Source organism: Sceloporus occidentalis, unplaced genomic scaffold, assembly GCF_023333645.1.
Source record: "Sceloporus occidentalis isolate IW3139 unplaced genomic scaffold, rSceOcc1.0.p SCAF_4, whole genome shotgun sequence".
Taxonomy (NCBI): domain Eukaryota; kingdom Metazoa; phylum Chordata; class Lepidosauria; order Squamata; family Phrynosomatidae; genus Sceloporus; species Sceloporus occidentalis.
Genome location: NW_028316984.1, coordinates 93,873,825 through 93,886,419, shown reverse-complemented (window position 1 = coordinate 93,886,419; position 12,595 = coordinate 93,873,825). Strand labels below are relative to the sequence as shown.

The following is a 12,595-nucleotide window of genomic DNA, read 5'->3' as shown; positions in this document are numbered from 1 at the left end:
TCTCTCAGGCGTCCCAGAAGGATACTATGGTCAATGGTATCGAAAGCCGCTGAGATGTCTAAGAGCACTAACAGGGACACGCTACCCCGTCCATGCCCAGACGGAGATCATCGACCAAGGCAACCATGGCGGTCTCAACCCCTTAGCCCGCCCAGAAGCCGGTTTGAAATGGGTCCAGAAAATCAGTATCATCCAAGATCGATTGAAGTTGGATGGCAACCGCCCTCTCGATCACCTTTCCTAAGAATGGCAATAGCGATACCGGCTGATAATTACTATGCATCAGAGGGTCAAGGGAGGGCTTCTTTAACAATGGTTTTACAATAGCCGTTTTCAAATTGGATGGAAATTGCCCATCCCTGAATGATGTATTTATTATTCGGCGCAACAAAGTAGTTACCACCGATCCCCCCTGAGCCGCTAGCCATGAGGGGCAGAGATCGAGAGAGCAGGTTGTCCTCCTAACACTTCTAAGGATCTTGTCCACATCCTCGGTACTTACAGACTCAAAGTGATCCAGTCTAATTGAGTCCACGGAAGCTCTGGAGACCTCTACACTGGTTTCTGACCCAACAATGGCGTCGAGATCAGCCCTTATCCGAGAGGTTTTATCCGCGAAGAAGTTGTTAAATTGGTCACAGCAGGCCTTGGATGGTTCCAAAATAGGGTTCAGGGAGGAGGGAAGCTGCGTAAGTTCCCTCACTACCCTGAACAGCTCTGCTGGACGCAACTCCGCGGACGCGATACGTGCAGCATAGAACAAGTTCTTTGCTGCATCTATCGCCACTCCGTAGTCCTTCAAGAGGGAAGCTAGGAGTGCCTTGTCGGCTAAGCGCTGGTGTCTCCGCCATTTGTGCTCTAGTCGTCGCAGAACTCGCTTCCTTGCCCAAAGATCTTCTGTATACCAGGGCTTCTTTTTGGAAGCCGTCCTGAGAGGGCTCTTGGGAGCGATACTGTGTATAGCCCTGGAGAGATCGGTGTCCCAGGTGTTTGTCAGGGTATCAACAGAAACGCTGTCACATCCAACCATATACCCCTCTAGGGCTTCTTGGAACCGTATGGGTTCCATCAGCCTTCGAGGGTGGACCATTCTAATAGGTCCGCCACCCCCGGGGGGGAGTTGGGTAGATACCTTGATCTTCGCATCTACCAGGAAATGGTCCGTCCATGACAAGGCGGAGATATTAGTAACCTCCGCCCACGGACTTTCCATGTCCGTGCAGAAAACCATATCGAGCGTATTACCAGCAGAATGCATTGGCCCTGTGACTAATTGAGACAGGCCCATGGCGGCCATGGTATCCATGAACTCCCGAGCCACACCTGTTGGACTTTGGCTGGTCACGAAGGGGACATTGAGGTCCCCCAGGACAAGAAGCTTGGGAGACTCCAATATCAGCTCTGAGACCAGCTGTGTCAGCTCGGCCAGGGAGTCTGTTAGCGCACGAGGTGGCTGATAGACCAACAGAATCCCCAGACTGTCTCTAGCCTTCAGGGTCAAGTAGATACACTCGATATAGGTAGTCTGCCGGACATGGTTCCTGGATAAGGAAAGGGTGGTCTTATGGATCAAGGCAACACCCCCCCCCTGCCCACCTAACCTGGACTGGTCCTTAACTGAGTACCCGGCAGGGAGGGCCTGAGCCCACACAGCTTCCCCTTCAGGCCCAAGCCAGGTCTCAGTAATGCAAGCCAGGTCAAAGTTGTTATCCTCCAGCAGGTCGTGTACAATGTGGGTCTTGTTTTTAATGGACCTGGCATTGCACAGGAGCAGAGACAGGGTTTGTGGTACGGTTGGATTGACCCTCAGATCTCTTTGGTTAGGAGAGTGGCTGGAAGGAGAGATAGATATTAAGCATCGATCTCGCCTTCCCCTGTAACATGAGGCCATACCTGTATTGACGCATCAGGCACTACACAGTCGAAGAAAGATCCTTTCTTCCTCTTTGCAGAGCATCCTATAGGTTTGACTGACTCCTGGAAACCACCAATGTATATGACTAGTGCATAAAATCCCAGTCATATGCATAGGTCTTTTCTATGGAAGAATGCTTGCCATTTGAAGCATTTTATTCACTTGTTATTCACTTGGATTTCTTCTTGGTGTGAATAGAAGATTGCTGAGTCCCACTTCCTATATCATCACTTTAATTCTATAGAAAGTGTCTGTAAATCAGTAGTCCATGTTCATATGAAAGCCGTCCATACCAACAGGAACAGCAGATGTGTTGCTTTTCAAGTGAGGAAGGCAACAACTGAATGGGCATAGCTTGGCTCTATGATGAAGAAATCAGGATGAAAAATACATGAATAGGTCCATTCATACTATTTTTTAAAGACTCATGCTGAACAACCTTAATGTGCTCTTCTGTGTGTTTCACTATCCTTTCCTTGCATCCTCCCCCCCGAAAACTCTGTTGTAAGCCGCCCGGATTTCCAGTGATTGGGCGGCATATAAATAAATCCTATTACTATTATTTATTATTATTAAACAGAGGTTTGCTACAAAACCAATAGATTATACACCTTTCAAAGGGAGCTCCAATTTTTTGTGTTTTCTGAAAGAAAAATGTTATAAGACACATGAACAGTCTGCTAAAAATGTTGGACACAAAACGTAAAAGAAAAAAATAGACTTTATGCCTTAAATCCAGCTGGTAGTCCCAGCTAAGATAATCCCATTAAACCATTGTTGCATTACCCTTCAGATGTTGAGTCAATGGATTTATTTTACCCGGACTACCAATTAGATTTAGAACCATATACCTAAAAGGATTAAATTTATTATGGTTTTTTTTACTATTTCCTGCTCCTACAGTAAATAGATTATAAGAAATGTATACCCCAGCTCTCATTAAGGCCCATTTTGATTATATATTGTGTTGCATATGCTAAAGAAATTTGGATTTAGATTAACAGTATGGTGTTCTAATAAACTGTTCTAATAAACTGTGAAGTTCAATTAATACAATATTGAGTCTTTAAGCAAGAAAGAATCCCAGTGTAGATTATCCGGGCTGGTAATTATGAGGACACAGTGCAGCATATGTTTAGTTATTTTCCAGATAATTCAAAGGAACTTTAATTTTTTTAACTTTCTCTGGATCATACTTTGTTCCTGTTTGAATATCTTTAGCTCTGATTTTCCCCTGTCATATTTAACAAAACTGTTATTCTTACGTTTGCTAAAAGGATCAATTTTTGAAGTGCACATGCACACCCACACCCATATCCATATTGCATTGGGGCAAGAACAGTGGTACTGCTTAAAGGCAAAGTAAAGAGCTTTATCTAATTAGTCAGGGGCACATTATAACATTTCAAAGTGATAAAATTACCTTACGCATATACTGAATTTCCCCCAGCCCTTTGGGAGGGACGGAAACTGCATAAAAGCAAAAGGCTGTATTATATTACTGCCTATCATGGGCGTATCACTTGTACACCCATACTCGCACTCACAGATATTTGTATATCTGTAATGTGCAAATATAGTTCTAGATTAAATACCACAGTGTATGGGTGTTTGCACACCCCTTAACTGATGAAATTGAATATAATCTCAATGTAAATAGAATTTAATCTGCTATTCACCACCCGAGAACCTGATACGTAACACCTTATATGTTTTCTTGAGCAACCAAGTTAGTAACATCTAAGGCTCAGCATTCATTATAAAACAGAAAAGTACAAATGCAGAATGCACATTAGCTCCTTCATGAACTAAATTCAATAGAAAGTGAGCAAATTCTGTCCAGTCTGGTTGCACAGTGGCTGGGATGAAAAACCATAAGAAGATGGAGAAAGCAGGAGTGCTTAGGTTTGGCCAACTGATGTTGCAAACATATCCTGCAAGCACTAGACACACAGAGTGAAACTCTATCATAATCAAGTAAGCTTTTTCTCAATGAAGCTTGAACTTGGCATTGCCTAGCTGGGGACCATAGGAGGTTGGGGTTGAAACTCTGAAAGCTGTTACTACTACAGGCTGTTGCTTTGTTCTCCATTCCTATGTTAAAGCTGTCCAGTATACCTATGAGTTTTCTCTTTCACATACTGAATAATAATGGCAATAGTGTGCTTTCTAGTCATCTCCAATTTATGGCAACCCTAAGGTAAATCTATACAATTTATATGGTTTTCTTCGCAAGATTTGTTCAAAGAATGTTTGCCATTACCTTTCCTTTGAGGCTGAGAGATTTGACTTGCCCAAGATCACCCAGTGGGTTTCCATGGCCAAGTGGGGATTCAAACTCCAGCCTACAGAGTAATAGTCCAATGCTAAACCACTACAACACATTGCCAGTCTTCCAAATCATACACCTATTCGAAACCCACATAGTATTAGATTGTCACATTGATGATGGAGCATATTACATTTTCTTTTCCACCACAGAACAAAGATAATGGATTTCAATAGGGGGAACAGGGGATTTTGAATAAGTTTCTGGAAAATCTTCCTAGTGGTATGATTTATATGACAGTGGAACAGACTGTCTCAGAAGATGGCAGACTCTCCTTCGTCAGAAATATTTAAGCAGAGTATGGAAAGCTACCTATCTTTGGGTATTGCGTTCCTGTATTGGTAGGTAGGTGGACTAAAAGACTAGAAAATCTTAACTTCTGCCTTCTTGATTCTATTATCACTACCTCATTCAGTGCCAAGCCATGGCAGGATGGTTTCTGTAATGCTGTGGTGGCTGATGCCTCCCATGTCATGGGGCCAGTGTGGATTCGCCATACTATTGCCATAGAAGCCACAATGACAATTAGGAATGGAAAGAATATTCAAAAATATTCCAAAAAATGGGAGGGAAATTTGTTTCTGAAGTGTTAGGAAACCCTGCCAAAAAGAAACTGGGAATGAATCATATCTTTGCAGTTCACATGTATAATTTCTTTGCACAAAGTCTGTGGCAAAAATGATGTTTCATGCACAGAAACAGCTGTTTTTTGTGCAAGAACAGTGTCTGAATTTTGTACAGAATAAATCCCAAACTACAAATAGTGTTAGAAGACTGCAGTGTTTGAAAAGTTTCTCACAAATGGAAAAAAAATACTCATTGCTTCCTCCGAGAATGAAGTTAGTGCTTGAACTGGTATGTATCCTCATCGACAAGTCTGTGATATGCCCACCTCAGTATAAAAGAAATTATGGCCACACCCTTTTGCTTCTGCCTACTTCAGAGACAGAGAAAAAGATTAACTCAAAAATTTGGCTCCCTTCCCAGGGAGACCAGAAACAATTTGCTATGATCCTGTCTTACTTCTCCATTTTCTACCTAAATAAATTGGGGAAGAAACACTTACAGTCCTGTGTCGGCTGCACAGACAAAAGGTAATCATAATTAGATTGCTGGGATTGCTGGTCTTCATACTGGGATTGCTGATCCTCATACTGGGATTGTTGGTCTTCATACTGGGACTGTTGGTCTTCATACTGGGATTGTTGATCTTCATACTGGGACTTCTGTTCAAATTGGGCTTGTACTGTGAAAGAATTATTAAGGACTTCATTAAGAAGTTCATCTGCAACCATTTCATGAGCTTCCAACACCCACCAGACTTTTATTTGTGAATTAATTAAAATATTTTGACCTTTCCTACTCATTTGACTTAACAGAACCCGAAGACCACAAACAACAAATTCTGGGGTGAAGATATTCCAGAGTTTAGGTGTCTTTATTAAAAGCCTCTATCCTTCCTTCAGACCCTGGAGGCATGCAGCTGGCAAACAATAGTCTGATTTGATCTCATGCCACCAGGACTATCTGGGATTCTCTCCATTTTAAAAGGTCATCTGTCACAATAAATTGGGGTGTGCATTGGACTTACAGTGGGTATATGATTCTCTAGAGAGGGGGAAAGAAAGAACGTTTCCTGCTCTTATAGGTATACTTGGGACTTTTTACATGTAGTGCGCATACTGTACAACAGCTATATCTCTTCCCATTTAGTGCTGGCAACTGTTGTTTTCTGACTCTTTGCTCAATACACATACTCTGCAATCTGGAAAGAATATATAAATGGTGTATGCAGTGGCTTGTTCTGGGTGTGCAGGCACACACACACACAGGTTACATCCAGTCATATGTAGACATACCCCAAATCATCATCATCATCATCATCATCATCATCATCATCATCATCATCATCATCACCATCATCATCATTATCATTCAATTTCACTTTTAATACAACTGCAGGAAGAGTACCATCCTAGTACCATCAAAATTCATACTTATACGTTGTGCAAAGAAATACATTTTTTTGTATGCCCTCAATACACTCCCTGTGAATTTCACAGGGTACGTCCCTTTTCTAGTATGAAAGGAGGAGAAAACATCTCTCTCTACAAAAGGTTGTCACTTAGCATTTCAGCTGTTTTACAGAAAAACAACAGAGCCCTGTGACTCTTGAAAGAGTACTAAATCTAGTCATAGACTACAGCCCATCTCCCTACTAGATGAAGTAGGCTACAGTCCATGAAAGCTCATGAAATAATATATTGGATAGTCTTAAAATGGTATTGCTAGTGTGATACTATGGTCCGAGTGCTGGACAAAGATTCTGGGAGAGCAGTGATCAAATCTCTACTCAGCCATAAAAAATCACTGAATGACCTTGAGCAAGTCAGATTCTCTGTCTTAAAGAAAAGCAATGACAGATAGATCTTCTGAAGAAATCTTGCCAAGAAAACCCTATATAGTGTCACAATAAGTTGGAGCTCACATGGCACAAAACAAAGTCTTAAAGGTGCCATAGGACTCTTTATTTCTGCCACTCATCATTTACTTGCACCTCCCATTGAAAAGTTTCAACCACCTTAGATTTTTCTCAGAAAGATGGTCCAACTTGCCAATAATTTTCTTTCCTTTTCCCCTGGTCCTTGAGAATTGGGGGGGGGGGGGGGGGGGGGTCAGAATAGTATGTGCAATGCCACTGCATTATAGATTTATATAAAGACATTATGATACTATCTAGGGTCATTTTCATCCTAATCTGTTCCTTAATAAACCTTATGACAGTGTTGTTGTTTTTTTCATTGCTGCTGCATCTGGAGCTGACATTTTCACTGAGCTACCAAGCCAGTGGATGGTGGTTTTGATAGGATCTGGATTGCATCACTACCTTTTTACAAACTCCTGGCTAAAAGGTCAATAAATCAAAAGATGAAAAACTAAAAACTATTTGCATGTATATTTTTCTCAGGAAAGCTTTTCTTTCTGTTGTCATGTTTAAGCAGAATAATGTTAAAACAGAAGCCAGGGTTAGGACCCTTGGAAATTTTTATAATTTTTTCATATACATCTATATCTGTATGAGCATTTACAGCTCACTCTGGAATAGCTGTGTCGAATTCTATGCTACTTCTCCTGTACAAATATGCAGGAGATGGTATCTTATGGCAGGTTTGGAATGAAAGATAGCAATGCACTGCATTGCATGTAAGCTGCATCATGTGCTCAGCTGTGAAAATGCTATCCATGATATTTGCAGATGGAAGCTGATTATGTTTATAGTGGGGAGAAAGAAACTATTTATCAAAGAACAATACACACACACATTCACAAAAATACACACAAACACATACACATAATGCTGATAGAATAATTAGGGTTTGGTTGTGTTTAGTCTTGAATAGCTAATTTTAACACACTATCTATTTATTTCTTCTTCACACCCTCTTAAACCCATTTGACCAACCTTGTAAATATAGTGTTCAAAATCCTCTTGAAATGAATCTCTATAAGAGTGGCTAATAAATGAAAAGGATCAGTTTTGTATATGAAGCTGCTATAGCTGGCTAATTTTAGGGGCTACCTTTAGTAAAAATGTTGTTTCATTTTTCCAGAACAACTACCATAATCTTCATAAATTACAATGGACAAGTCTCTTATATTAGTATACTTTGAGGGCTATATAACAGAAGCCCAGTTGGCACAGGGCTCCTATTTGGGTGCTATTACACTTATGAGCAATGGACATAAATTCAGCTGAATGTAGGCTGGAATTTCAGTTCACTGAAGTCAGCATGAGATTTGCCATTGACTGCAGTTTGATGGTATCACAAGCAATCTACACATTGCTTTGCTTTATTTGCCTTACAAACCCATCATGCTCGTAACCTTCAATGCACATTTTTTTGTAAATCTCGTTTATACCAACCCAAGGTGTGGCGACCTGGAATATAATGGAACAATTTTTGATTCTTTTTTATGTTGAGTCTGCTCATCTCACCATCTATCTGAATAAAAAACATTATCAAATTTCTACTGAGCACTGCAACAATAAAAATGAGCACACTGAGAGACAAATGGCTCACTGGTGATACGAAAATGCAGGACCAGTGTGTGTTTTAAGTCCTGATTAGATTTAATGAGGCAAAGCAAAGCAAACCACCGCAAAGTCATTGGGATCTTGGAGAAGCCAGGTACAAGCTGCAGTCAGGAAATGAAGTTCTGTTAACAGACTCCTACCTTTGCTGTATGTTAAAGCAATCACTAGAATTGGTATCCATAGTGGTATCCGTGCCCCCCTGCCTGTCCCCATCTTGGCTGGAATTCGGCAGCATGTACCGAACGACAGGCTTCTGAGGAGGCACCTGTCTTTTGATGACTCTTATATAGCAGGAGTGTGGATTTTGGCTCAGTTCCCAGTTTGTTTCACAAGTTCCCAGAGAGGTGGGGCCTCAGAAACTTTAGCAGGTACACAGGTAAATAGATGATGCTCTTCTACTCAGTTAGGGGCTGGGCAAGTATATTTGCATTTAGGGAGAGTATTAATTTTTACGCTTTTTTCCTTATTAAAGGAACTTTGAAGGAACAAGCAACCATGACATCTGTCCCCCAATGGCTAATTTTGTTCCCCTCCTTTTATTTTATTTTATTTTTTGAGAAGATGTAGATGCAGTTCAATGATCTTCCAGGGGGAAGGGTGGGATGTGTGGTGAGCATTGCAGACTTACATTATATTTCTAAAACCTTTTCAGAGTAGGGAATGGCACCTTCCATATTTAAGACTTCCATCTTTTTTGAAAATATTTGTTGCTTTCTTTGCTTGTGGAGGACCATGATAATTTCCAGGATAGTCAGATCCTCTCTGGATTTCACTGCTGCTCCTCCCTCAGGTACTTTGAGTTTCCAGTGCTGGACCCTAGTTTGGAAATGTCAGAGCTCCTGTTTAACTTGGAGCAGATAAAGGAAGAGTGGCAATAAAATCCTGAGTAGATTTGCCACCCCTAGATATGTAAATGCTACAGAAAGAAAAGAAGTCTATTTTTTTTTAAAAAAAATCTGCATCAAATTTCCTAACTAATCAAGAGTGGTGAAACTGCCATTCACTTGACATCTAAAAGAGAAATTAAGCTGTTTTACTGACACAAGCCATAGTGAGAAATATCTCTGCAGAGAAGTGGAGTTTTTTCAAGTAAGCTGAAAACTACAAGGGATGGGGTGGAGGGAGAGCAGTTATACCTTTGTTGATGGGGAGCATCACAGAATAACTTCCACAATTCAAAAGGCCTTGCTTTGTACCTTCATGATTCTTGATGTGATAGAAGGCAAAGCATGAAGAAAACTTGCCCGTTCCAAGGAATGGTTGTTACGTATTAGGGATAACATTCCTCTGTAGAAGACATAACAATTCTACCTACTTAAACATTCACATTTCCACTTAGTATTCCATTCCATTCATCATTTCCAGCAAATGAGTCTTGCGCTATAACCCAAGTGATAAATGTATTCCATAAATATTGGTATATAGTATATGTCTATCTTCCTAATAAATAAATGGGTCCTAGAACAGATTGAGCCTGAAATCTCCCTGGAAGCCAAAGTGATTAAACTGAGGCTGTCATACTTTGGCCATGTCATGAGAAGGCATGACTCATTATAAAAGACAGTAATTCTAGAAAAAGTGGTGGGAAGCAGAAAGAGGAAAACCACTCACTAGATGGATGTACTGTATTAAGGAGGCCATGGGTATGAATCTGCAAGAACTAAGAGGCATAGTTGAGGATAGGAAGTCTTGGAGATATCTCATCCACAGGGTCACCATGAGTTGAGATTGACTCAAGGGTGTCTCACCTCACTTCTTCTTTCCACATACAATTTTAGGAGTCCACATGACACAGCAGAAATATTTTATCAGCTCTATGCCTTTTATGGGAACTTATTTAAGAAAGTCTTATTGTATTAGGAACAATGCAGATGGTTTTCGTCTGTAGTCCAGCATTTTTCTTTTAAGAACCTTTAGCTAGTTTTCCCACTGAGACATTACACTCGTTGGCTATATAAATTTTTTGACTTACTCAATAGCTCTAGCCCCTGTAAAGTATATGCTTGCTTACAGAGAGTAGTTTATGGTTGTTGAAACAGTCTGGACTGGGAGAAGGTGACAGAAAGTAAACCTCACCCCCCCTTTTTTCCCCAAGGTGCAAAAAATAATGTTTTCATTGTACAGCAATCAGCAGAATAATAAGATTTGTACCGTACCTAATAATAGTGAAGTGTAGGCCATCAATCACATCCTAAGTAATGAATCACAACTCTGGGAAAATTTACTGGATGGATTATGCTTACACAAAATATTAGTCTGAAAGAATGAAGTTCAGAAAAACTGGGACTTTTACCACATATCACCTAGTCAATTATATTGCCAACAGAGCTCCATATTACTGGAAAAGGATGAATCGTAAAGTCTCAACCTGTTGACACTTACTAACTTAGGCAAAACAAAACAAAACAAAGCAGCCAAAATTCTCATACAGCATTTTTGCTACTCCCTAGTGAATTGTTGCTCACTTTGATGGAAGTAAAATGTAATCATCTGTCAGTTATTGACAGGACTCATTGATTTGAGCTAATTTTGCTCAAAATCTTTGTGTCATCAAGCATTTCCTGAACTGAGCAGGCTACAGGTGTGGATTCACTAACAAGTGAATGCATGATTTCCCACTTCTCCATAGAGTCAAGGTAAACACTAGATGGACTCTTTTGGCCTGGTATGCTAATCATTCTTTTTTATAATGGTATTGTGGTGTGACTGGGAGTAAGACAAGAGAAGGCAGACCTCCTGGGCAGATATGGTTGGGCACATCTTTTGTTAGAGAAACTACAGGCTATATGCCACTAAGGAAACAAAATTGCCAATTGTCGAAGGCTTTCATGGCCGGCATCCATAGTTTTTTGTGGGTTTTTTTGGACTATGTGGCCATGTTCTAGAAGACTTGCTTCTTTATATAAAATCATCATGGGGATGTTCTGAATAGAAAAATCTTCCTGTTACCTGCTAAGTATAGTGTTCCTTGCTAAGTATACTATAACCTGGATCTCTGTGTGAAAGGAAATAGAAGAAAACTGCATTTTTAGCTTGGAGACAGAGAGACATGCACTTTTAAAACCTGTAAATCTAACAACACCAAGGGGTACTGGCTGTCTCCCTAAAGATCTCATAGAGGAACAGTGAACTACAACAATTTTTAGAATATTTAAGTTATATGCTTTCAGCTACACTGACTCAGCTTGCATATTTGTAACTAAAATGCAAATATTACTCAACACCAACAGAACTCTACTGAGCTACTTCCAAAGAGAACCAGATCTGAGTAAGCAGTCAACTCCTGGAACTTCCCACTGCTCCAAAAGGGGGGGGGGGTGCATTACAGTAGAAACTTGCCCTTTACATGAAGGAGTGTGTGAAAAACAAGCCCTCTTGAATTAGAATAAATAATGCAAATTAAATAAATCTGCATATTCTCTATGGTTAATTTGACTTGTTCCTAAGGCCAGGCTCTTCTCTTAATTTATCTGTGAAAAATATCAGTCAATGTGACACTGATTTTAATCAAAGTTGAACAATTTCCTTCAGGCATAACACAGCCCATGTGATAAAGTGATATTTTAAGAATCTGTTTCCATGGGCATCTGAATTGTAGGATCCAAAGTATACAGCACTATTGAAAGTGGAAATATAAACTGATAAATCTGAAGTGTGAAATCCTTCTGGGAAGTTCCAGTCCTTTTGTTTAGTATTAGATATAACTTTTAGTATTAGACATACCTGTTTTTGTGGCTCCTGTGGTTTGTAACAACCCAGAGGTTGCCATACATAGTGATGAGACAAGCCACACTTCTTTGCTGTAGCACAAGAACTCATGAGTTGGTTGCATTAGTTGTGCTATGTCATGCAAACTCTCACCCGCTAAGCCAGAATTTATGATGATGGAGTGCTGAACTACAGAATACAACTGTCAGAGTTTGTAGGGATGGAGATAATATTTTTTTTAAAAAAATCCAAAAGGGGTTGAAAAAATTGTGTTTCTTGAGTGTTAGGAACAATAAGAATTATGGACTGACAAGAATCTTTGCAGTTCATGACTAGTTCTACACAAAAGTGGCATAGTCTTCCCCATGTATAAAATGCTGTTTTCTGTACAAAAACTCCCAACCTAAAAATAGTTTTCTAAAAAATGCATACTTTTTTCAAGTAACTCAAAAACAATCTTTCACTGGTGAGCTACATTTAAATTTTTTAAAATCAACACGAACAAAACCAAGGAGAAAACATATGCATGGTGCCTTCAAATGATTCA

The 12,595-nt window shown here is 40.0% G+C and overlaps 1 protein-coding gene across 2 annotated transcripts in view; it reads right to left on the bottom strand.

Moving 5' to 3' along the window:
* Positions 1 to 8,578, bottom strand: part of MUC5AC (mucin 5AC, oligomeric mucus/gel-forming) — a 74,975-nt gene extending 66,397 nt beyond the window's left edge. For both annotated transcript variants that reach the window (XM_089520930.1, XM_089520931.1), the window contains exons 1-2: positions 8,481 to 8,578; positions 5,311 to 5,490 (exon numbers count right to left, since the gene is read on the bottom strand). In XM_089520930.1, the coding sequence (XP_089377056.1) occupies positions 5,311 to 5,490; positions 8,481 to 8,553 (253 nt within the window). In that variant the 5' untranslated portion in view covers positions 8,554 to 8,578. The remainder of the gene's footprint in view (positions 1 to 5,310; positions 5,491 to 8,480) is intronic.
* Between the last annotated feature and the right edge of the window lie 4,017 nt (positions 8,579 to 12,595).